This window comes from Nuphar pumila, chromosome 12 (genome assembly GCF_984573655.1).
Source record: "Nuphar pumila chromosome 12, dmNupPumi1.hap1.1, whole genome shotgun sequence".
Classification (NCBI taxonomy): Eukaryota; Viridiplantae; Streptophyta; class Magnoliopsida; order Nymphaeales; family Nymphaeaceae; genus Nuphar; species Nuphar pumila.
Window position 1 is genome coordinate 77,988,652 of NC_143260.1, and position 27,640 is coordinate 78,016,291.

The 27,640-nt window shown below is 34.4% G+C and overlaps 1 protein-coding gene and 1 long non-coding RNA gene across 2 annotated transcripts in view; one reads left to right on the plus strand and one right to left on the minus strand.

The window, feature by feature from the left end:
- Window positions 1-19,712: 19,712 nt before the first annotated feature.
- LOC149821038 (mediator of RNA polymerase II transcription subunit 32-like) lies at window positions 19,713-24,772 on the plus strand. The gene is made up of 2 exons (XM_089982999.1): window positions 19,713-20,182; window positions 24,371-24,772. Exon 1 carries the CDS (start codon window positions 19,757-19,759, stop codon window positions 20,180-20,182), a length of 426 nt encoding a protein of 141 aa, XP_089839125.1. The 5' UTR covers window positions 19,713-19,756; the 3' UTR covers window positions 24,371-24,772.
- Window positions 24,773-25,482: 710 nt separating this feature from the next.
- Window positions 25,483-27,640, minus strand: part of LOC149821039 (uncharacterized) — a 35,844-nt gene continuing 33,686 nt past the window's right edge. The window contains exon 2 of the long non-coding RNA XR_016426582.1: window positions 25,483-26,334. This is a non-coding gene — a long non-coding RNA (uncharacterized LOC149821039). The remainder of the gene's footprint in view (window positions 26,335-27,640) is intronic.

Genomic DNA, 27,640 nt, shown 5'->3' on the forward strand with positions numbered 1-27,640 from the left:
GTAGAATTTGGAAAAAGAAGAGGAAGAAGAAGATCAAATCTGACTTACCGTGAAATGAAGCTGGAGGGGTTAGAGAAGAATGGCCATCCACCTACACGCCGCCGCCGGGCTGAAGCATCTCCACCACCGGATTGAGAAAGAAGATAAGGAGGAAGAAGAAATAGAGGAAGAAGAAGGGGTAAAAGGGAATCCGGCAATGGAAACGGGTGAGAAGAAAGGGAAGAGAGGGAAAGAGGGGAAAAAGGATTTGGAATTGGCGCACAGGGTGAAGACGCCCGATTTTTCTGTTTTTTTGGGTTTTAAGGAGTTCAAACCGGCTGGAACCGGTTTGAAACAGATTTTTTTCATTTTGAAAACTGCAAACCGGTTCAAGCCGGTTTTGTTTATTATTTTTTTCAGTTTTTAAAAAAAACAAAAACTATGTAAACTAGTTTATTAGAAAGTGTTCAAAAATTAAAATCAAAACTTATTTATAAAGAAACTAAAAAAAACTATTCTAACTATTTATCTTTATATATAATTTTTTCTTTTCTAAAAAACAAACATTTAAAATGATTTTAAAAACTATTTTCTCTATTGTTTATTTTTTATTTTATTTTTAATTGAAAACTAAAACTAAACTACTATGAATATAACAAAAACTAAAATATGTATAAAAATGTAAAATAAAACTATTTTTCATGCATTTTCTATTTTTAAATCATTTTAGCACATTTACTCGAAAACTAACATAAAATTGGGTTTTTGAAACATTATTTTATAAAATCATGCATATTTAAATGTTAATTAACCCTAATTTATATGCATGATCACCCAACTGGTCCTCATGGCCACCACCGTTCACTTGAAAGTTGCCCCGTGGGTTTAGGTCGCCCCTGGTCGGACCCAACCCAAAACGATGAGTACATAAAAAAATAAATTTCTATTTAATTCTTTAAATAAAATTTAAAATTAGCAAGACATCTTTTCAATTTAAAATTCCTAATTACCATTAAATTTTCAAAGCTCCTCTGAAAAATTTTCCATCATTTGCGAGAGTTGCTCTTGTTATGACACGTATTCAATTGATATACATTTTCTAGTAATTCACATGCACTGACGGGGTTTTTTTCTCGTTTGGGTCTCAAATTTGGGGACAAACTAAATATATACATTATGAATTTACCCTTAACATTTCAAAAGTTAATTCATTACGGAATTTCCTCAATCGCTATTTATATTTTACTTACGCGATTTTCAGACTTCGTATATCCATACAGCTACAGAAATGAGAAATTCTCTAAATCGCACAAGAAATCTCATACATTAAAATATTTTGCATTCTATTACCTTAAAAATATCGTGGACCTTACATCGATCCTTTTGAAAAGGAAAGGCAATTGTTTCGACTTTGCAAAAGAGAGAAAAGGCAACGCCAAGATGTATAAAAAAGAAAATCAAGTTCTTATTTCATGTCAGGATAGTCAAAAAATTTTGCCAATAAGATAAAACTGTAGCTGATTCAATTGTTGAAAATGTGTACGTATGTGCAAAAGATATTCCCTCTTTTACCTAGAGTATTTCCTCCAACAAGGTTAACTCCATAATTTTGAGAGTCAAATTTAAATTTTGTTATTGTTGGGCTTTTTCAAGGAATCTATCCATTTTCTTGATATGAACAAAGAGGAAATATTCTTGATTTTATGAAAACAAGTGATGGAAAGATATTGATGAAAGGATTTCACATAGGAAAAGATGATTTTTGGCAATTTTGGCAGTTTGATATCTGGGGTTTTGCCATGATCTTTTTGCAATGTTTTTGAGACATAAATTGAGATCTCTTAGGGTTTGGCAGGAATTTTTGCTTATCAACCTTCAACTTGGAGATATTCCAAAGCTTCTCTAGAAGAGCACGTCACATTCTCCTTCAACTCGAAGATGATCAAAGCCTTCCTTGTTCCTAGGGATGATATTGAAGATATTTTCTCTCTAATTGGAAATTTTTTTTTATGATAACATAAATCAAATATTTTTTTAAGGTTTTTCAGGAGGTTCATCACATCAACATTCAGCTTGGTGATGATCTGAACTTTCCCTGGAAGGATATGTCACATGCTCTTTCAACTTAGAGATGATCTGAATCTTCTTTGTCCTTAGGGGGTCTAACTCGCCTATCAACGTTCAACTTGGTAATGATTGAGAGATCCCTTTTGCAGATGATTGATTATGTTTGCGGAAATTGAGTGGATTCTTTATTGCTCACAATATTTCCACTGCCTTATTGCCATAAGAATTGTCTTTAAAAATTCATCATAGTTATGATCAATATCAATTCATTTCTGGCTTTTCAACATCATTGAATATTCCTTTGCGGTCATATCAGGGATTTTTCATTCATCCTTTTGGTTGACCAACAGGAAAGGAATTGAAATTTGCTTTTTTTGTAAAAAGCTTCAGCCTTTTGAATGGAATACTAGAGGTAATTTGAGGTGATCTTTTTATGCAATGAAATTTTAAAATCAACAAATAGCATTGGTAGCAATTTGACAAAATATCCTGGAATTCTTTGTGGAAGAATTACATGACATCGAATTGATGGAATCCTTTGCAAGATTTTTGAAGAAAGGTTAGGTCAACTCAAAAGTTGGATTTTGAAAAAAAGTCCAACTCGAAAGTTGGATTTTGAAAAAAAATTTGTATCGAAACTCAGATCTTTGAAGGAAAGTTAGTTCAACTCAGAAGTTGGATTTGAAAGAGAGTCTAGCTCAAAGTTGGATTTTGAAGGAAAGTTCAATACAAAGCAGGAATTGAAAGGAAAGTCAAGCACAAAGATGGAATTGGAAGGAAAGTCCAGCACAAAGCTGGATTTGAAAGGAAATTCCAACACAAAGCTAAATTTGGAAGGAAATTCCAGCACAAAGCCAGATTTTGAAGAAAATTTCAGCACAAAACTGGATTTGGAGAGAAAGACCAGCACAAAGCTGGAATCGGAAGGAAAGTCTGGCATAGAGATGGGATTGGGAGAAAATTCCAGCACAAAAAAGGAGATATTTGGTCCTGAAATTAAGTTTGAAAAAGGCAAGTTTGAAAATAGAATTTCGAAAAGGGATCAACTTGAAAGTTGGAAAAAGAGGCCAACTCTTTCGATTCTTGAAAAGGGCCCAGTTTGAAAACTGGTTTAGGAAAATGACCATTTTGGAAAAAGGAAATCAACTACAGGATTGAATTTTAAAAAAGAGACCAGTTTTAAAAGGAAATCAATAGCGAGGAACCGGTAACCTCCTTTTGAGAAAAATACTCATCTCTAGGAAAAGATTAGTGAAGGTAGTTTTGAAAGGAGATTCAACCCGGGGGTGGATTTTAAAATGACTGGCGAAAATATTTTTGAAAGGGGACTCGACCCAAAGGTTGATTTTGAAAAAAAAATGGTGAAAATAATTTTTAAAGGAGACTCAAACTGAAGGTTGTTTTTTGAAAAGGTTGATTTGAAACTAGTTTTTACAAACTGGAGATCAACACGAGGGTTGATTTGAAAAGATCAATTCAAAACCAATTTTTGTAAAAGGAGATCAACACGAGGGTTGCTTTTTAAAAGACGAGTTTGAAACCAGTTTTTGTAAAAGGAGATCAATACGAGGGTTGATTTTGAAAAGACTGGTTCAAAACCAGTTTTTGTAAAAGGAGATCAACATGAGGGTTGATTTTGAAAAGACCGGTTCAAAACCAGTTTTACTAAAAGGAGATCAACACGAGGGTTGATTTTGAAAAGACTGGTTCGAAACCAGTTTTTTTAAAAGGAGATCAACACGAGGGTTGATTTTGAAAAGACCGGTTTGAAACCAGTTTTTGTAAAAAGGATTCAACCCCAAGGTTGATTTTTAAAAAAGGCTATTGCTTCAAAAAGCCCTCGGTGATCATGATGGAGATTTTGCAAAAATTTTGAAATCTTCACGATTTTGGACAAACCCCTATAGATAGTCATATCACTCTTATAAAAATGATCCCAGGATTATCCCTTTTCCTGAATGGGGATAGAATAGGAAATTGATAAAAATCAAAAAATTGATACAAATTAGTGATGAAAGATTTTGATCTTGCTTCCATACGGGATGTTTTTGAAGTAAAGATAAAATTTCAAAAGATGCCCCAATGTAACAGGAGAAAAGGATATTGAAGAATGCTTTCTGAAGATAACAAGGCAATGAGCTTCTTGATTGATTCGGGAGATACTCTGAATAAGGTCACTCCTCGCAAAAAAGACATTTCACAAAAAGAAAAAGAAGCAAAGAAGATGACACCAAACTATGAGGAAAATTGATGATTTTATTGATGCATTGAAGAAAGAGTGACAAAGTTAAGAAAAGAGACTACATCGTTCACATTTCGAGTCACTCGGCATGATTGAATCACTGTGAACAAACATGCATGTTCTAACGACATATATGCATGAGGAATTTTTTTTTGACAAAGTTAAGAAAAGAGACTTCAGCCCTATCTCGAGCCACTTAGCTCGTTCAGTAAGCTCAATGAATGACTTGAAAGGTGAAGTGGAAATAAGACCTCTCAAAGGCTGAGAGAAGTTGTTCAGGATAATCTGGAGCGCGTGCTCCTCTGAGATGGGGGTTCTCATTTTGTTGCAGGTGTCTCTCTACCTACGAATAAAGTTTCTGGCTTTCTCATTATCATTCTGCTTTAGATTGCATAAATGATTTACTGTTGGCACTACTTCAGTATTAAACAAGAAACACTCAATGAAAAGATTGACCAACTTATCAAATTCTCGCAGTTCAATCGGATTGATATGCTCGGCATACCACTTCGCTATTGTTCCTTCCAAACTGCGAGAAAAGCATCTAAAGAGTGTCCGATTATCCCTCCTGAATCTGGTGCATTCAGCAAAGAACATTGCATGGTGAGCTTTTGGATCGCCGGTTCCATCAAACCTGATAAATTTGCGAGGAAGATCTTCTAGGTTGTCATCCCTCTCAAGGCCATCATAGAAATCCTCGCTTGTGGATATTTTTTCTGCCTTTGTTTCGAGCTTGCAAATCTTTGACCATTCTGGTCATTTCCTTCAGCTGAAGCTGTATTGGATCATCGATTGTTGGCTGCAACCTTGACCGTTTGGTAAGCTCCAGCTTTGGAGTTCAGAGAAATGCCTTTTGCTCTTCATCTGAGGCTTCTTCCACAAAATCTGCCCAAGTTAAACCCTTTTCATGGAAACTTTGGCAAGTTTCCTCATGAGATTTCCCTTGGATTTTTTCTTGGATGGCCACTTTTCTGAATCTGCCTTGGCTTGCTCTGTTTGCATCTTGATCATCATCTTTTGAAATAAATCGTACATGGCAAGATCGATGTCATTGCTGCCTATCTGACCCTAACCTCTGGATGATCTTGGAGAATCCATCTCTTCTTTGTTGCTGCTGATGTTGGACTGAGGCAGCACTGTTTTCTTCCCAGATCTTGTCTGGACCACATGACAATGCCAAAGCTCTCTGTTTTGAATTAAAAAGGTATGGCTCAAACTAGAGAATTTTTTGAAAGAAAGAGAGATGATGAGAAGAAAAAAATGATGAAGGAGATATTTGAGAATTAGGTGGATAATTTGGAAAAGATATCCCATTACCAGGGATTGGGTCGTCACGACAGTTGTGACAATTACGTTATTACTCCCATAAAAGAAGTAAGCAAAAATGCGTCTTGTTACCAAGCGGGGTCACCAACCATGATGAAAGAATGAGTAAGAAAACAGAAGATTTGGGCTGACAACTTCCCATTGTAATAATCAAGAGATTTACTGAAAAATATAAGAAAATAAGGTGAAGATATTTGAAAATAGATAACAGAATTGAAATATAGGAATCAAAATACAAGAGAAAATACACAAATTGAGGAAAATAGCAGACAGGATCAGAAAAATTGAGATCCAGAAAAGAAGAAGATACACCTGGAGTTTTAGAACACAGAGGAGAATTTAGAAAAGGATTTCCAAGGTTTTGAGAGAAAACTATCTGAAGAAATGAAGAAAGAGGAAAATATACACCTGGATTTCGAAAACAGAGAGGAAATTTTGAAAGAAAGCATCCAGGGTTTGAGAAATATTGTTCCGAAAGAAATAAACAAACATCATAGAATCATGAAAAAAATTGTACAAACATGGATGCGTAAACAACACTCCCTAGAAGCTGACTCTAAATGCACAAGTTTTGAAATGGTTGTAGGACCCTGATCCTAACTTTAAGGTTTAGAATATCTGAATCCAATCAAGATATGGCGATATACTTAAGTTGAAGCTCGAAGTACGTGGCACAAAAATATCTTTGGTTCTAAGGTAATGGTTTTCCAATGCCCTTGAGCGCTTGCCGATATATTTTGGACTAGGGCCCTTAGTACGTGACAGGAGGGTTGTTAGCCCAAATAAGTGACTCAGTTGTCAGGTTTTTCTCCGAACTACGGTTCATGGAGAAATCCTAGCAACGTGAAGACAGGGACAATATATGTAGGGTATGCTTTTAGAAATTTGATCAACATGTAAGAAATCAGATGTCTCTAATGCAAAGTCCTAAAGAGATAGAATTTTGAAAATCATAAAGAAACATAGACTTGGATACAATGTTTATATTCAATCCTTAGATTGAACAGGGTTGTATTAGACCTAAGTCTAAGTGAGCATGAATAAATCTCCTCAATTTGGTCCTACCAAACCATACTTAATCCTATATGCATCATGTCAGCTCGGTCAAAGTCTAGGCTCCTAAGTTTTGCATGAAAATAAAGTTGACATTTTAAAGAATAATGACTTAGTCAAATTTAAACAAGGCAAAAACATTAATTCGACCAGATGAAGAATGTGATCGTTGCAAAAGTTGTCCTTTCTTTTTAGGAAGAGAAAACTCTCGCAAGGTCCACTTGACCTTTGGAAAAGATTTTAAAATTTTACTCGCCTTCGTTTTGAAATTTATGAAAAATGGGGAGATGGGGCTCGCTCGTCGGTACGAGGTTCAACCGTTCCTGGCACCTTTACCAGGGGTAATTGAACTAAGGTTTGAATGTTATGCCTTTAACTTGTTCAAATTTGCCAAAGAAATTATTCTAAGTTCTAAATGCACATAGAATCATGCTTGTGCTATGATTTTAAACTTGAAAATATGTATGCTTTTAGAAATACTTCAAAATTTTGGTTCTTTCAAGTATTTTTGAAATGGATTTGAAAATATCTTTTAGAAAATAGAAGAATTGAACTTGAATTGAAAATTTTAAATTGAGTTTCAATTGAAAATTTAAAGTTATATTAAATTTGAATTTGAATTAAAAACTTGAAATTCGAATTAAAAACTTGAAGTTGAATTGGATTTGTGTTTGAAATTGCAAAAGAAAACTCAAAGTTTGAAATTGAATTTAAAATTAAATTTGGAAATCTGAATTGATTGAAAATCGAATTTGGAATTTATTTTTTGAACTTAGAATTAGATTTAGAAATCAAATTTGGAATTTTGAAATTGAATTTGGAATTGAGAAATCAGAATTTAGGAATTGAAATTGAACTTTTGAATTGAAATTAAAGAATTCAAATCTGAAAATGAAAATGTAACTGAATTTTAAAATTAGATTAAAAACTAAAAATTGAGATTGAAATTGGAATTTAGAATTTAGAATTCAAATGAAATTCAAAATTTAAATTGGAATAAAAATGAGAATTGAAATGAACTTCAAAATTAAGAATTGAAATTTGAAAATGGAAAATTTGAAATTGATATTTGAATTTGGAATAAAAATAAAATTCAAAATTTGGAAATAGAAAATTGATATTTGGAATTAAAATAGAATTCAAAATTGAAATTTGAAATTCAAAAATAGAAATTTAAAATTGAAATTGAAATAAAAATTAAAATTTAGAATTTGAATGAGATGAAAATTAATATTTGAAATTGAGATAGAATTTAAAAAGGTTTTAAGAATTTGAAAAAAATGTTTTGAAAAGTAATTTGAAAATATTTAGAATTTGAAAATGATTTCGAAAATGACTTGAATTTATAAATGATTTTGAATTTTGAAAATGAATTTAGAAAATAACTTTGAATTTTGAGAATAGAAATCGAAAATGACTGTGAATTTTGAAATGAAAATTTGTTTTTGAAAATCATTTCGAAAATCACTTGAAAATTTGAAAGTAACTTGAATAATTAAAAAAATGATGCAATTCTATCTTAAATGATGAATATGCTATTTTTGAAAAAATTATTTGAATTTTAAAGAAAAATTTATACTTTATATCATTAAAACAAGATTAATTTCCATGTATTCATGACTAGGGCCACAAATATACTTTAAATTAATCTTTATTTAAAATTCTAATAAAGAAAAAGAAAGTTTGTGCCTTTATAGAATTAAAACAAAATTAATTTTTAATATATTCATGACTAGGGCTAAAAATATATTTTGAATTAATCTTTATTTTAATTCAAATAAAGGAAGAAAAGAGAATTAATTGAAAGAAATCATGATTTTCGAAAATGACCTAAAAGTGTAAGTCGGATTTTTATTTAATAAAGAATAATAACTCTAAGTATTTTTCATATTCCAACTAGAGTCGTAAATACAAACTTTACTTAGTTTTATTTATTCTTTAGTAAATGGTGCACGTGCCATTTATGTTTTTCATAGTGTATTAAAAATTAAAGAAAAATAAAATGTAACAAATCAATTATGAAATTAATCTACGTGTTCATTCATTCTAAACTAAGCATAAAATAAAATTTTCATTAATGGAATTATTACAATCCTTAATTTAATTACAATAATTGAAAAGAAAGAAAATCCTGCAAAATGAGCAAATATGTTAGAAATAATTGTAGGCATTTATGGATTTTCTTCAATTATTGAAAAATTGAAGGAAAATCTAAGATTAGCCTATTTATGCCCCCCCCCCCTAAAAAAATCCAAATAAAATTCAAATGATGCATGGCCTTTGCAAAAGCATTTTGAAAATATATTTTTGGGAGTTTAAATTTTTGAAATTGGGGATTTAAACATGTAAATTCATTTTAAAATTTGAAGTTAAAATGAATTTATCTTTAAAACTAAGGTTTTAATGAAAATACATTGAAAATGATTGAAATAAAAAGCAAATAAACTCCAAGAATTGGTTTAAAATTAAGTTAGGGAATTCTAAGTTGATAAAAGATATTTTCAATTCATGAAATACAAAAATTGAATTTAAAAGTGTTAAAATGCCTAATTTAACTTCATTTTAACAAGATGATGCCTTTTACAAAATTAGCTTTGGAAAATGCAATGGATGAAGAATCAAATGACCATAGAAATTTATAAAATTTAATATGAATAAACTAGACTTTAAATAAAAGAAAAGCCTTTTTACATATTTCAAAAATGAGTTTTCATTAGAGACAACTAATCAAAATAAGTTGAAATTAAATTTAAGTAATGCTTAATAAGGCTAAATGACAGGGTTCGGATTTTTTATCAGAATCAAATATGAAAAATCTATAGAAATTTTTAAAAATTTATAGAGATAAACTCGACATGCAAAGAAAAATGCTCCAATTTATAGATCTAGAAAATGATCTCTCATTGAGGAAATTTAATCCAATCAAATTGACCAAAAACTTGTAAAAGCCTATGAAAGAAAATCAATAGAGTTTTGGTTTTTTATCTAAATGTTAGATAAAAATTTGATGAAAGTTTATGAAAATTGGCATGCATAAACTAGACATTTTAAGGAAGAAACTCCTTTTTACAAATTTGAAAAATGATCTTCCATTAGAGAAATATGATTGAAACAAGTTGGTCTTGGGTCTGAGCAATGCCTGAGATTGCAAATAGACAGGGTCTCGACTTAAAATGCAATAAAAAAAGAAATACTTTATATAAATAGTTAAAAATTTACAAAGAAGAAATAGAAAAAAACTTTTACAGATATAAAAAATAATCTTCCATTAGGAAGAAATGGCTCTGACAAAATGGGTTAAAAACCAGACCATAAAAGTGACACAGTATAACAGGGTTGTGATTTTTAACCAAAATCGAGCATGAAAACATCATAGAAATTTATGAAAATTGGCATAAATAAACTAGATTCAATATTATAGACATCCCGTTTTACATATTTGAAAGATCATCTCTGGTTAAGGAGAAATCACTCCAACAAGTTTATCCAATTTCAGGGAAAATTCAGACAACAAAAAATAACAGGGTCCGAATCTTGATTTTTTTGAGAGATCAAACCAACTCAGAATGATCTAATTTTTGGTGGAGGTCCCAAAAACACATAAATGCAGATGCAATAAAAAAATAAGATCAAAATTACATCTAATTATATGCAAATTGATGATAATAGAATCAGACCAGAATTGAAAATATCATCTAAACATGATTGAGTAGAGTAGTATTTATCTCATTAATGAATTGATCCAAGGATCAAACATGAGATCTATCATTTCAAGTCATGCAAGATGATGAAAATGATGCAAAAACATTATCAAAACATCTAGGAATAAAATTGAAAGCATTGGGTCATAAATTGAAATTGATTTAGCATATCAATATGAGATTTGATCTATTGAAGATCAAATCCCAATTCTAAATGGCTAGAATGAAAATGCACAAAGTAAATATCAAATTGAATGAATCAAAAGCATAACATGAAAATTAACATGAAACTAAGATAGATCTACATTGCTATCTTTTGAAATTAACAAGAAATTGCGAAAAAATCTAATTTACAAAAATCAAAAATTACAGAAGAAAAAAAGGAAAAAATCAAAAGAGGGAGAAGGAGGCCTACCTTGGGCTAAAGAGGGCTTGAATCTTTAACAAAAATTGCATCAACTTCAAGGAGGAAGGAAGGAGAGATAGAGAGAAGAGGAGAAAGAGAGAATTCTTTTGATTCTCTCAAATTCTCAAATTTTCAACTTATGAAAGAGAGCCCCCCAAGGGGTCTATTTATAGCCCAACTTAGGAGCATTTTGGTCAAGCAAAATATAGAAAATATCTTCTAGGGTTGGCTCCAACCCCATGTGGATATTTTCTATTTTTGCAAATGGGCAAAAGGGTAATTTTGGTAAAAAAAAATGCACATGTGGCACCCCTTTTGCAAGTGGGTGCCCATGTGGGTCTTTTTGAAGTTTCTTAAATGGGTAAAAAGGATATTTATTTAAATTTTGACACATTGCATCACCTTGCAAGTGATGTTCATGTGTGTTTTTAAAAGTAAAGTGGGGTTTTTTAAAAGGTAGAAAAACGATTTTGATTTCAACTTTCGAAAATGCCAAGTGACGCCCCCCCCCCTTCTTTGAAAATGCATTTTTTTTATTTTAAAATCAAGATGAAAAGTGAAATAAAATATGAGAAATAAAAAGAAAAAATTGAAAATAATTGAATTCAAAAAATCCAATTTTGATTTTTGAAAATCCAAATTGGTTAAAACCGGAATCCAACTTGATTTTTTAGAATTTTTGCAAAAAAATTGAATTTGGATTTGAAATTCAAAGATTATTTTTGAAATTTGGATAAAAACTGGATTTTGATTTTGAATTTGAAATCCCCAAATTGATTTTAAATAAAAATTGGATTTTGAAACTGGATCTGGATCCATTTTGATATTTTGAAATCCAAATTGAGTTATAAACTAGATTCAGGGTATATTTTCAAAGGATTTTTGCAAAATGATGGATTTGAATTTGAAATTCGAGAATTGATTTTGAAATTAGAATAAAAATTGAATTTTGAAAAAGGATCTCAATCCAAGGTTTTGAAAAAGATTGGATCTGGATCTCGATTTGAATAAAATTGGTTCGAAAAAGGGAATCAAACCTTGAATATGTATTTCTAAAGAGTTAAAAATGAAAAAACCACAAATTTATAATAAAAATTAATATTTTGGATTTGGATCTTGAATCCAGCTTAGAAAATGGAATTGGATCTTGGATCTGGATCAGAATCCAAGAAGTGAAATTGAATCTCAGATGTTAGATTAATCTGAGTTCAGAAATTGATTCAATTAACCTTCTGAACGGATCAGAAGGTGGATCCATGCTGAAATGGATTTGAAATGGTTAATTGGATCCTGGATATCCGATGGAATATTCCAGATTCAAAGAATAAATTGGACTCTGGATATGGATTTCTGAATGAATTAGATAAAAAATCCAAGTTCGGGATAAGAATTGGACACCAGATCCAACATTGGATCCAATATTTGAATTGAAATGGATTGGATTTTGGATATTGATAAGATATTAGATGAAGGAAATGATCTGAGTTTGAATTAAGACTTGTCCCAGTTTAGAAATTTGTCAAAAACAGTGTCCTGAAGAAATTTGTATATTTTTGGTTTTTGCCCTACAAGGGTAGAAACACGGTACTGGACTGGTCTGAACTAATTTGAATTGGACAGCACTGGAATGAACTGAATCAAAAGTTAATTATACTCAGGTGAACTAAATTTGGATCTAGAACACTAGCTCAACCGACTAGGGTCAGCTCAATTTGGACTGAATCGAGCTAAAATGAGTTAAAACAAAGGTCTGAGTGACTTTGAACTGAAACTGAGCTATTCAAACTCCTGGTGAACTTAGATTAGACTCACAAGGATGGGATTTAATAGATTTGACTGACTCAGGGACAATTTGGTTAAAATTTGGGCTAAAATGAGCTCATTTTACCTGAAATAAGCTAATTTAGCTAAAATGGTCAGAAATGATCAGGATTCGACCATCGTAAGCTCAAGGGAGCTAGAAATGGTAGACATTCTAATTGTTTTGAACTTAAAATGATCTTGGCTAGGTCTAACTGACAAAAAGGCTAAGGGCGACTCAGGGGCAAAATGGTAATTTTATTATCAAAATGAGGGTATATTGGCCTCTAGACTGGGATAGACCTAGGGGTGAGACTCGACACTGCCCTGCAGAGTTAGGCATCTGCGAAATGAGGGTGTCCAGAATAGACCTAAAAAATTTAGGGTGTTTAGAAACTTTCAAGCATAAAGTTGTTTCCATTGAAGAATCAACTACCAAAAAGGAAGATGAAGGCAAGAGTGAAGATCTTAAAGATACACTTGGGAAAATTTCTATGGTTCTTCAATAAATTCTCAAAGCTACCTCCTCTACATCGGGTGCCTCCATTGCCTGTACATCACCATCAGGTACATATTCTTGAATTTTAGATTTAGGAGCATCTTTTCATATGACTCCTCATGAACATGCTTTAACCGATGTATGCACCAATTAAAAAATATCTTGTATCTCTACGGTCGATGAAACTTTTTTAAAAATAAAAAGTATAGGAACATTAGATCCCAAAAATTCTTAAAAAAAATTGTCCCAAAAGTTAGAGTTGTTCCAAAACTAAACTTAAATGTTTTTTCGATTTGTTAAATTGCCAACCATGGATGTGAAATATCTTTCTTATCTAATTGTTGCTTTGTACAAAATCTACAGTCTGGGAAGCAGATTGAGCAAGGCTATAGAAGGGTGACCTTTACTTTATGAATTATTTGACTCTTCTTTCAAACTCATTTTGTACATATGTCCAAGACAAGAGCATTGAAACTTGACATAAAAGACTTGAACATCCAAGCTACTAAAAAATTTATCTTTTTCCTTTTGAGAACAAATTTTGTAAAGAAAAAAATATGACTTGCAAAGATTGTATTATTGGAAAAATGCAATCTATTCCATTTTCAACTAGAACCTTTGTTTCAACAAGACCTTTTGAATTGGTGCCCTTGGATATATGAGATCTATTTTTGGTTATGTCTAAGGGTGGTTATTTATATTATGTAACATTCATTGATGACTTTACTAGGTATGTATGAATCTATTTTCTTAATTTTAAATCAGAAGTTTTCTCCTTTTTTAAAGAGTTTTGCATAAAAGTTAAAAATCAATTTCAAAGCAATATATATTCTTAGATCTGATTTGGGTGGAGAATATCTATCTAATAATTTCCAAAATTACCTAAAGATAAATGAAATTTGTCATCAAAGATCATGTCTTACAACACCTCAACATTACTTATTTCTAAAAATATCCTCAAAAATTTTTGGGCTGAAGTCGTTTTAACCTCCACTTATTTAATAAATCGAATGCCATCATCCACTTTGAAAAATATCTCTTCTTATGAAAAACTTCTCAACATGGCACCCAACTTCAATCGCTTATGTGTTTTCAGTTGCAAATGCTTTGTACTTTTACACAAAAGAGATAAGATTTCTCTAAAAGCAATTAAGTGTGTTTTCTTTGGATATGCTGAAAATAAAAAAGGATATAGATGCTTTGATTTAAAAAATAACAAGCTTTATGTTTCTAAAGATATGACATTCTTAGAAGATGAAAATGGTTTTGAAAGTCTTGATAAGAAAGATGAAATTGACTACATGTTTTTGTATGATCTTTCTCCAATGAAAGATATTCATTCTAGTGATGATTCGTTGAATCGTTTTGAAATAATAGATGACACACAACATGAAAACTCTAACATTGAAACATCACCAAGTAGTGATGACATCATTGATAATTCTAAAAATCATCAAGTTTATACTCGGCGTGAGCAAAATAAACCTATCAGAGCCTTAAAAAAAACTTCTCAAAACAATGAGTCTCTAGAAGAAACCTCTCTTGAACAATCTACTAGATAATCCATTCCACCAAATAGGTTTGTGCCCTATGAAACACTAACACCTAATTATAGGGCTTGCTTAATAACCTTACACTCCCATCATGAGCCCGCACATTATAATCAAGCCAAAAATGTACCACATTTGATTGAAGCCATGAATATAGAACTAGATGCTCTTAAGAAAGCTAATACTTGGAAAATAGTAAAACTTCCTCTCAACAAGAAACCTATTGGATGTCGGTAGGTTTTTAAAGTTAAAACTAAAAGTGATGAAACTTTAGAACGATATAAAGCAAGATTAGTAGCTAAAGAATGCTCACAAGAATTTGGTATTGACTATGAAGAAACCTTTGCATCTGTGGCTAGAATGACTAGTGTTAGGATCCTAATAGTTGTGGCGTCAACTAAAAAATGGCCTATATACCAATTGGATGTTAAAAATGTCTTCCTTAATGAAATACTAAATGAAGAAGTCTATATGAATCCTCTGCCAAGATTTAACATTGAACAAAGAAAAACTCTTACAACTACTATGCCTTCATCCCAAAACAATTGGGGTCGGCGATATGAACCAAAAAAGAAAATCATTCTGGGTCTTCCACATGAATCCTTCTCCTCTAATCATTTCTATCCAATGCCATGTCCTCGGTGAGGTTCAAAGCATTCATATCCTTTCCTATCATCTCCATCCAAGTCTTCTTAGGCCTACCCCGACCTCTTTTAACTAATATATTTTCTCATTTCTCCATCCTTCTAACTAGAACATCATTAGGCCTTCGCCGAATATGTCCCAACCATCGTAAACGATTCTCTCTCATCTTATTTTCAATGGATGCAATGCCTACCTTCTTACGTATCTCCTCGTTTCGAATCTTATATTTTATTGTATTTCCACACATCCATCTAAGCATACGCGTCTCAGCTACACTCATTTTTTGAATATGATGTCTCTTGGCAGCCCAACATTTTGTACCATATAGTAAAGTGGGCCTAATTGTCGTCCTATAAAATTTTTCCTTCAACCGCAATGGCATTCTACGATCGCACAACACTCCAGTTGCACTTTTTCATTTCATCTACCCAACTCTTATCCTATGATTTACATCTCCATCAATTTCTCCATACTTTTGAATGATAGATCCCAAATATTTGAAACAGTCATCCACCGGTATTTCTTGCTCACCAAGCTTCACTACACTCTCATCACTACTCCGTCGCTTACTAAACCGGCATTCCATATATTTTGTCTTACTCTTACTCAACTTAAAACCTCTTGCTTCCAATGTCTATCTCCATAATTCTAATTTAGCCTTAACCCTAGCTCTAGACTCATCAATCAAAACAATATCATCAGCAAACAACATACACCATGACACATTTTCTTGAATTGATCTCGTAAGTTCATCCATCACTATAGCAAATAGGAAAGTGCTTAATGTAGATCCTTGATGTAACCCAACCGTTATAGGAAAATTGGTTGTCAGCCCTCCACAAGTGCGGACATTGGTTACTACTCTTTCGTACATATCTTTAATTATACTAATGTACTTGAGAGAAACACCTTTCTTCATTATTGTCCACCAGAGAACATCCCTAGGTACTCTATCGTATGCCTTCTCCAAATCAATAAAAACCATATGCAAATCTTTGTTCCTCTCTCTATATCTCTCAATAAGTTGTCTAAGAAAATGTATAGCTTCCATAGTATTGTATAGTCTTAAGCAGACTCCCAAGGCTTGGTATGATAGATTTAGTGATGTCATAACTAGTTTGAGTTTTCGTTCATGCTATACTAACACTGATCTTTTTTGTGAAAAATGTAGGAACTAGTATTGTTATTCTACTCTATGTAGATGATATGATTATAATAGGGAAGAATCAAATTGTTGTTCGTAATGTTAAAAATATGTTAAAAGATAATTTTGATATGTCTGACTTAGGATTTTTAAGATATTTTTTAGTAATTGAAGTTGCATACTCTCCTCGAGGATATATACTTTCTCAAATGAAACTTGCTGCAGATATATGTATTAAATCTAGAATTTCAGATGATAAGAATGTGAAAAATCCTGAAGTGATCAATGCTACAATAAGACTGGAGGATGAGACTCTTCTAGAAGATCTCACACCCTACAGACAACTCATTGGCTCTCTCACCTATCTGTCCATTACCAGATCAAATATTGCTCATGTTGTTCACTCTGCTAGCCAGTTGTAGGACGCTCCTACAACTGTTCATATGAATGTTGTGTTAAAAATCGTCAAATACATCGAGAATACCATCACTAAAGAGTTATTTTTATCTTCATCTTTATCATTAAATTTACTTGCTTATACTAATGATGATTGGGGAGGAAACCCTAATGATAGAATCTCAAGTACTGGTTTTGTGTCTTTTTAGAAGTTTCTATGATTGCCTAGAGATGCAAGAAGCAACATAAATTCTTGTATCCTCTACTGAAACCGAATACTGGGCTATGACAACTACCACTATAGAACTCGTTTGGTTATGAAGTCTTTTCAAAGATATGGGTGTAGTCATCTTCGGTCCTTCGAAGGTACGTTGCTATAACAAAAGTGCAATTTACATTGCCAGCAATTACACCTTCCATGAGTGCACCAAACATATAGAGATGGACTGTCACTATGTACATAATGAATATCTAAGATGAACGGTTACCCTGTCATATGTCACATCAGAGTATCAATTGACGAACTTCTTCACTAAAGTTCTTCCTACTTCCCATTTTATGTTTCTTCTTAACAAACTTTCTATTATCTCCTCGTACTCGTAAAGTTCGAGAGGGGTGTTAATATATATATAAAAATCGATAAGGATATTTTAGTCATTTTACATAATTGTTTCTAAAAACAACTATTTTAATAGGTAGTTTATTTTTACTTTTTCTTTTCTTTTCTTTTGAAATACTTTTTTTTGTATGCATTGGGGGTCCCTCGTAGAGTCGTTGGGACACCCAACAATCATAAATATGACCGTTGGGGGCTGTTAAATTCTTTGTTGGACCACTTCTCACTTGATCTTGCAGTGGGATCTTTAACCAACTTCATCCGATCGTAGCAAGATGGCTTCCTCGGGTGTAAATAGGATTTGGATGGAAAAACCACCAGAGTGGTTCCCGGCAAATTTGGAACTGTATTAGCTTTTCATTTCTTCTGTACCTGGCCGGGTCTGCCTAACCCCAGCTTGCTTATCAAACAAAAAAAAAATGCTGTTTTAACTTTCATTTCGATATGTTGTATTTGTTGATATTTTCTTGAGATGTGTATATCTAATTTTTGGATCCCAAATCTGAATTTGGGATCCAAGCATTCAAGTGCGTCCATAATGTTTTGAAAGGTGTACCTTGTTGCTGACCACCATTTTTATCCTCTGTATCCTCGAGGGTATGAGGTCAGAGGCAGCCTCTGTTACCGTTCATCCTGTGGACGGCCTGTAAAACACACTGGTTGTGTTCCTTTTAGCTTAAATGGGTCCCACAAGAATCTTCAGGTCCATTGACGCTCTAGATGAAGGGCATCTATAGCATACCAAATAGACCCTTAAAAAACATAGGCAGCTCTGACACTGACCTGATATGTCAAAAAGATCCGCGAGCATGATTTGACTTGGAAGTTTGAAGTTTTTCTAGAAAATAGGGCACGAAGATAAGAAGTTTTTATATTTTTAATCATTAAAAACTATTTTTTATATTTGAATAGCAAAAAATATATTTCTATTAAAATTAAACAATTGGTCATCTTGGCATGGATAAGTGGAGAATAGTTAAGAATGAATGCACTTCAGTTAGGTCAATTGGTCATCTTGGAATTGATGCAGTCAACATTAAAAATTAGTCAACATGTTTAACATAAGCATGAGTGCTGGAAAAAATCAAAAGATTTATTGGTCAACGGTCCTCCAAAATGGTTAAACAGCTAAAACCATTTTGCACGTTTAGAACAACAAATCTCGTGTGAAATTGAAAATGTATATATTTCTTGTATTTTTGACAAAATATAGGCAACAATAGAAAACGTTACAAAAGTGCAAAAAGTTTTATGAAGAAATAAATATAAAAAAATATATCAAAACGTAGGCACATTTTTTTTCCATGAAATATGACCATTAAAAGTATCATCAATGATGTGAAAGAATGTGAGATTTATTATAAAAATATGAAATATATATATATATATATATATATATATAGATTTAAAAATAAACATAAAAATGTTACTGCAAAAAGAATTTGTTTCTCTGTGGCAATGATATCACAATAAGAGCGTATTATTTTTAAAACAGGCAATATCATGAAAATATCGTATTTTGAGGGTATTATACAATTAAATCTTCAAAATTATCGTGACAAAATCATGACGGAGATATTTTTAACTGTCTTAGGGCTTTTCGGCATGATTCAAGTCTCTCTCTCCTTCCTAGTTTTGGGTAAGTGTCAAGGGGTCGAGTTTGGTTCGGACTCAGTTGAAATCAAACCCAAACCCAGACCATATTTAAGATGATGGTACCGAGACTGGTTCATGAACCAGACTTGGAACATAAAAAAGTAAATTAATATTTTTCATTTTTTTATGTTAAAAATTAAGAATCTTAGTCTCGAGTCTGATATGAAATTTGACAAAGTATATCTGGATCCATATAATAATCGATTCCCACACCTAGGGATGCACATGAGCTGAGTTTGAGCCGAGTCTGGGCTGTTCCAACTCGGCTTAGTTTAAAATCACTTTGTCCAAGCTCGAGGAGGTAATTGATACCCCAACCTCCTTAACGTTAACTAATGCCTTACCCATTACAATAACAATATAGTTCTGAATGATTTTTGCAAAGATATTATATATGGGATTTGCAATGAATCGAGCCTTATCGCTGAACAGATCGTTCAAGCTTGGCTCGATAGTTAGTTTCATACACCTACACCGGTTCAAGCTTGGCTCATTTACGAAGCGGACCAGCCCGAGCAGAGCGGTGTGCATTCCTACCCGCACCTACGGGGTATGGTACGGGTCGGGCCCGGATCAAACCCAACCCATTTCACACCCTTATTTTTGGGCATCATTCAACTCGCTCGCTCTCTCTCTCTCGTAGTGTGTGGTGTGAAGCATCCGAAGGAGTTGAAGGATGGAGAGCCTGGTGGAGTCGCTGAAACAGGCGTTCCAGGACTTCATGGAGGCGGCGGCGGGAGTCTTCGAGTCCAACGAGCTTTCCGGTGGCCACAAGTCTTCGGCGACGGACGCCGCCCTCGAGGTCTTCAAGCAGCGGTGGGAGCTCTTCCGGGTGGCGTGCGACCGCGCCGAGGAGTTCGTGGAGTCGGCGAAGCAGCGCATCGGGTCCGAGTGCCTGGTGGACGAGGCCACCGGGACCGTCCCCGCCCATGACGCCCCTGCCCTCGCCCCCATCAGCGCCGTCCGCCTCGAGCAGATGAGCAAGGCCGTCCGCTGGCTCGTCATCGAGCTCCAGCAGGGCTCCGGCAACCCCAACGCCGCGGGGCATCCCCACTCCTCCACTCCCTTTGACGCTCGCTTCTCCGAAGACCCAACTCAATAGGTACAACCCAATCTGCAACTCTGGCTTTTTTCTGATGTGAAAGGGTGTTATTTCCCGTTGTGAATTTCCCTTTAGTTTAGATTCTACTTTTGGTTGGTTGATGAAATTGAGGAAATGGGTCTTTAGATTTGGGAAGGGAGGTTGCAAAATTTGCATATGAGAACGAGGAAAGAACGGTGTAATTTTGTTTTTTCTTGTGTTGGGGTGAGTCTTTCTGAGAATTGGGGATGCTGCTTTTCGGTGAGTAATTGGAATCATAAGGGACTTCCTTTTTTATTTCTTTGGTTCTTTCTTTTCTTCTGCTTAATTGATAGGAATTGTAGAAAGTGTAGGGATTTCTGTATTTAATCTTTATTTTGTAGAAACCCGTGATAAAATTTCTGTGTCCTTCAATTATGACGGAAAATGCAAAATTTCGTTGATTATTGTTGACAGATGCAGATGTTTGGACGGTAGAGAAGAAGTTTGATGTGTGTGTTTGAATTTATTTATGAGCGAAATCTTACTTGAAATGCAAAAGATGCAATTTCCAATGATAACTTGAATGTGCTCCAAGAAATATAAGTATGAACTCGTTGTGGTTGTTATATGTTCTTTTCCTTTTCGTACTTTTCCAAAGCACTTGAGTTCTTCAAACAGTTCACACAAATAAAACAACTTGTAGAGTGAAAAAGGATTCTCTTGCATTTTGGTATTTGAAGATGCCAATCACCACTTGTTTCTTTGTTTATCGCTTTCAATTATGTGGTGTTGATGATGTTTCACATTTCATAGAGCTTGCAGAGTTTTTCCCACCCCACACCCCCAGTTCCCTTCAATTTTCAATATGGAAGGTGCTCAGAGCTGGGCATATTCATAATTTAAATCGTTCGCCGTGATAATTTCAGTATCTCTGAGAGGTTGGTGTTTTACCTTTCCCCAACATCTTAAAATGCAAAATATATTGGGGATACTGTGTAAGACTTGATTCCAGCAGCTTTGACCTTATTGTCGCCAGGAGATGGCAGGTGTCATTGACCTCAAAAAGGGCTTCTCAAAGGCTAGATAATGTTTAGATCTCCTCCTTTTTCATCTTCATCTTCTAAGTGGGTAATTCTTGATACAGATGATTCCAAATCCCAATACTGCAAATCTGGCACACAAGGCCTGCTGTGTTAGCAATTGGTGATACTATGAACCCAGTGGAAATAATTCAACCTATTACAAAATTTTGTTTAGACCAGTCTTCATTTTGGAGGGTCTTATTCATGCAGATGTATGGCTGTGCATTTTTTACTCTTTTGGAACTCCACTCAATGCCTTAGGGAGTTGGAGATATGGTTGACCAAGGCATTTATTTCACAATAGCAATTATGTGATATTTCTCTTAACAGTGTCACTCTCACCACCAGCTTTGGAGGGTCTCCAGGTAACGATTCCACAGGCACTTTCTATATGTTGTAGAGACATATCTGCAATGTCATTAATATCCCAGATGCTAATGGTACCTCCATAACTTGTGCAATGATGGTATTAAGTGGGAAGGTGGAGCTTGAACTAATTCCTCCGTGTTGCTTTTTTAACTCTGTTCTGTTGGGAGGGAAGGCTTGCAGTCAATATCTCTTTCCGATTATAGAAAAGAAGTGGACCGTTCCTTTGGCTTCCAGCTGAAAACACTGCCCAGTCTGCCCTTAAACATTAGCATCTCATCTTAATCAAAGTTTTTTTTATTTTTTATTTTTTATTTTTTATTTTTTATTTTTTATTTTTTTATGTTGGATTCTTCCTTTATTGACATTAGATGTATAAGTGCTATACATGTAACTTATCTCTCAATCCCATGGTTAAAATATTGCACTTATCATGTTTCCTTTATTGGACATACGTTTCCACCCAAAACTTTTGTTCACTTAGTATACTATGTTCCCCTTTCCTTTCCTTGACGAAATAAACTCTATCTCTCTCTTTCACACACACACACACACACACACACACACACACACACACACACACACACACAGAGAGAGAGAGAGAGAGAGAGAGAGAGAGTAAGTAGTCCCTGCCTAATTGTTTTGAGCCTACACATTATGCACGTGCCCTGGCCGTTGGATCTCATTTAGATCCAATGGCCAGGGCTCATGTTATTCAAACAGGCACACGGATTCCTCTCCCTCTCCCTATCCTTCCCTGCCTCCCCACTGTTGCCGAGCAGGAACTTCAAACCTACCATCGCCGAGCTCCTTCCTTCCCCACCCGCGTTGAGAGGCAGCCGAGCTCCTTTCCCAACGTCGCCGAGCTCCACCGCGTCAGGTGTCCTTTCCTCTCTCTCTCTCTCTCTCTCTCTCTCTCTCTCTCTCTCTCTCTCTCTCTCTCTCTCTCTCTCTCTCTCTCAATCGAGGGCTACTCCCTCTCTCTCGCCTTAAACCCTAACTGCAGGGTGGGCACACCCAGACCTAGCAGGTGGACTAGGAGGAAAAAGGATTGTCTCTTTCATGGAGAACTTCTTGTGGCATTCTGAATTCGATGGGCTCAAGCCCTCTGAACTCCTCAAGACAAGCTTGGCCTCATGCCTCCATGGGCTGAGTTCCTGCTTGGCCTTTGAGCCTTGCCAAGAGTACTACAGCACAAAGGGCTCCCCCTTCTTTAGAGAGAGACCCAAGAAGAGACCAAATAACATATCTGATGGTGTGTGCTTTATGGGTTTTCATTTGCCTTTTTTTTGTTTATATTGACCATGATTTTCATCTGGTTGGATTGCGGCATTTTTTTTCTTTTTATTGAATTTACTGGTTTGGTCTATTTTGATTTTGATGTGGTTAGGAGACGATGTAGATTTGTAGTAATGGGGATTGATGGTGCCTTTGTACTAATTTTTCATCTGGTGTAGGAGACGATTATGGTCTATTTATCATCTACCTAGTTGAGTTTTTCATATGATACCAATCTGTCTATATTTTCTTTTTGTTTTCCAATTACCATGAGTAAGCATATGATAAGTTGATCATTCTCAAAGATATTGTTGCACCAACATTATCAATCAGCTCTGCGCTCTTCATTTCGATAATATGAATAGTGTCAAGCTACGCCAGATGCATTGGTACATGCACATAAAGGGGGTTCAATGAAAGTTACTGCAGCACTAACTGTGAATAAAAATGCTGCTAGTTCTAGATAAAAATGAACTCCACTAGGATTTTCACAGATCCAGACACGGCATGTGGTTAATAGCATATCTTTAAAGCTTTTTTCCTAAACTTGAATCTCCAAAATTCTTGTGAATCAGGGACATAATCATTCGTACAAGTGTATTATTCATAGAGTTGGAAACAAGTTTTTTTTTGTTTTTTGAGTAGATGTGAAATAGTGTGATTAATCTTATTTCCTGAATCAATCAATCTTTGCATTTTCTCAGGATATTTGGTGCTTGAGTTTGCGTGCATTTCTGTGAATATATTGAACTTACTTTGTTCCAATGGTTGTTAAGATTTGTACTTTATTTTCTTTTTTTTAGAGGTTTTAAGTATTGATATACGAGGTATTTGTTAATTCTTCAATATGCATCATTTGCATGGAAGTTAAGGAACTGTATCTTTTTTAAATACTCTCCCCTCTTTTTCAATATAGATTTGCATATAGATCAACCTAGTTGCTTTGAAATACATGGTTGGCTTTTATCCAGGGTTGGGTTTTCACTAGTTCTTTGTTAGACAAAAATCTAATATTTTGTTCTAAAATTCTGTCGTTGCACAGTGTTAGGTCAGGTGTTTTATATTCAGGCCTTTTGCCCATTATCTGAGCTTCAGAACTTTTGCTTTCATTTCTAGCAATTAACATGGACTGTATCAATATCTCCCATGAAATCTGGTGTCCTTTATAATGTTGCTGGATTGGGGTCTATGGCATCTACCTTTTTGGTGTGCTATTCGTGGTGGTAGATGTATAATTCCTTTATATGGTTGATCACGAAAGAGATGAGATTTGTCTCTTGGAGCTGACTGAGGGTGTTGCAGACGAATGCTAGGCAGGTTCTCACTGATGTGCCGAGGAGGTACTAGGGATTGTCGGCTGGTACTAGTAACCGATGCATCAAGTAACCTGGCTATTCTTCATATGTAAATTTATTTGCTGTTTATTTAGATAAAGTAACCTGTTCATGTAAATTTATTTGGTTGTACTTATATATCTTCAAAATGATGCTTTCATGTGCAGATTATCAAAGAAGATGCTTTTCTACTTCATGGTTCGGTTGGTGGCTGGTCCTGGACATTGTTTCTGCTCGGACATGAGCTGGTCCCGGACTTCATTGTTGCAGTGTCTTCCCAGCAATGTGGACTATTTTCAACTACCTCTTTGGCTGTTACATGTGGGCTACTTTCAGTTTCTGAATAAGCCAAAGAGGTAGTTGTTAGTCTTTACCGCTTGTCAGTTCAGGTAGAAAGGCATTCGTCTCAGCAGCAGCATTGCAGGTTGAAAGATGGATGCTGCTGGCATACATACACAATGAGCATTTTTGTACCCAGTTTCTGTTTATTTCAAATGTATATCTAATGGTAGCTGACAATGACATTACATGTACAATGAGGATCTGCGGTGGCCAGTTTCTGATTATTTTCCAACAGTTGAGTTTTTCTATTTAGTTGTTTCCTTTTGGCTCATGAAGAACAACCCTTCGCTCATATTTTCGCAGCTATAAGAGATGAAGCCTGGGGTGGCACTTTCCTAGGGTAGTGGGATTTAAATTGTTTTCATCCCTTGTGATGGTGTTTATCAGTTGGCAGTTATTCAGCGCTGGCCTATGTAGCTTGTAGCAACTGCCGAATATTAAGCTTGTATCACCAAATTAATGCTTATGTACAACAAAGCGTGCAACTACTTTTAGAAATGATATTTTTTTTCTGGGTTTCTTCTCTAAGTGCACATTTTTATGAATTTGCATTGATTGGTTTATTTGAATTCTGTCGTGCTAAGAAACAGATTGAGGTGTACAGCAGGCAAGGCTTTTTTGAGTTGCCCATCTGTATGGCTAAAACCCAGTATTCATTTTCACACAATGCCATCTGCACTCTACCAGGAAATCTCCACAAGAAATGATACCATGTCCCATATACGTTCCCAAGTAGCAAAGCCCATCTCTCCATACATGGAGTTTCTCAATCCAGAATGATAATGCAGTAGCATTAGCAGGAAATGACATTGAAAAATCACACAATTTGATGTTATATAAGCCAAAAAATAATTGCATCCCATGAATAATATATAACTTAAATGTTGGTCATAAGTATAAATCTGCGACCAACAGTCAGGCTGAGGAATCACAGCTGTGACCAAAACAAATGTGTTGCATTTCATTGGCAAAGATGAATATCTGAGAAAAAAAAGAAAGAAGCAAGCAAAGGAATGATATAGAATACTTGCTTGGATTTTCAAGTGTCGTTATTCAATAAAAAATGCAGTTCTGTAAATGAATATGTTTGCATAATAACAAATCAACAATGTTATTTATGGTCAAAGACCAAATTGCCAACGGATGAACACAGAATTTTCTCAAAATAACACCAATCTTTTTCATTTTGTTTCCATCAAGCGATGCTTCTACTCGAAGGAGAGTGAACCCGACCGCCACGCCAATCAGAACAAGGCCAGCAGCAGCAATCCTGAAGATCTCAACGGCAACATTGCAGGTTGAAAGATAAGATGCTATTGGCAAATGACATGCAGCACAAGCAAAAGTGTACTATTAACAATATTAAACACGATTCAGCAGACACATTCCTTAATCCACCCACTCACCACAGACACTTGATAATTTCAGTAACTGAAAATCTTCTGAAAGCTATTTTTAACACCGATTAACTGTAAACCTTCACTCATACTGACCCTTCGAAGGTCTTGAAGCAGACAATCAGCAGGTTCATAGGGGTAAGCAATTGAAGTCATTGACCGAAAATTCCAATTAGAAGAATACCAAAAAAGTCAACCATTACTCAGGTCACCAACTCAAAAGACTTCACCAACCCAATACTCATGGGGACCTTTATAAGTTATACATCAGATCCAGCAAAAAAAAAATAGATCAATAAAAAAACTATGCTATCGCTCCCACTCTTGTTACTCCTTTCCAACTGAAACATTTCTCTGCAGCTAACGCAGCCAGTTCTGTCATTGTACCTCAGCTGCAAAAGCAAAATACAAGCTTAGCAATGTAACACGAATCCCTTTTGTTACGGGGCATCATAACATAAATTGCTTCAGCAACTTTGTTTCAGAATAACACAGTAAACGAAGGTCAGCTCATCTTTGAAGAACTTAGAAGTAGAAGACCACAAAAAAGATGTGAATTGGCAAGCAGTAAAAGAAAGTCTGCTAATCTTCTATCAAAATGGGAAAAAGTTCTAATAAGGTTTATCACCATTTACACTCAATTAGAGCAAGATTACAAATTGAAGTAACCACAGCCAACTAGTATGAGATGAAACCTAATGGGAAAAGAAATGGACAACTTGCTCATCCAATTTTTAAAAAAATATATTGTAACCCAGAATCATCAAAACATATTTTTGACAAACGATAACAAATTGTTCAACCAGGGCAAAAATAAGCGATGCAATCAATCTAAAACTAAAAACTAAGCGAGATTAGCAATAGTCACATAAAAGAAAAACAAACATAATAAAACAGATCATATTATGAATTTATCCGTTTAAAATAATAAAAAGAAAACTGATTAATGCCAGCATATTAAATCTATATCATGCCCTGAACAAGACAAAAATAATAGTCTAAATTAGAGAAAAAGGAAGATGGTAGTCCCTGTTGAGATTAACCGTCCTATTGAGGTTTTAAGCGTAAGTTTTCTAAAAGGTAAGTTATTTGATATTTCATAAATAAAGAGGGACGTGTAAGTAATTTTTTATATAGTGGCGTCTCTCTATTTAATGAGGAGATTAGCCCTAATAGAATTAACGAGTTCTCTCTCTCTCTCTCTCTCTCTCTCTCTCTCTCTCTATTCTGGTGCACCACAGATAAGTTTCCACATGGTATCAGAGTGGTGGATCTCAGGAGCATGAGCACGTGATCGACCTGTAGAAGATGAACCGAACCTGAGAGAGAGAGAGAGGGAGAGAGAGAGAGAGACGGCTGTGCAAAGAAAACAGAAAAACTTAATCCTCATTAGGGCTTCTCTCTATATTAAATAGAGAGAGGCAAAACAAAGAAATTACAACTAAGACCTTATGAAAAAAGTATTTCAGAAAACCTCTAATAAGGAACAACTTAACCTAAAAACCACCTATTCTCAACACTCCCCCTCAAGCTGGAGCATAGATATCTATCATGCTCAGCTTGTCACAGCATCTGGAAAAATTAGGCCTAGCAAGAGGCTTTGTAAACATATCTGCAACTTGGTCTTCAGACTTTAGGTATTTTGTAGTGATATGACCAGCTTGAATCATATCTCTTACATAGTGACAATCAACCTCA

What these genes read in the sequence shown, in the direction of transcription:
- LOC149821038 (XM_089982999.1), top strand. Translation starts at nt 19,757, where the DNA reads ATGGAGAGCCTGGTGGAGTCGCTGAAACAGGCGTTCCAGGACTTCATG.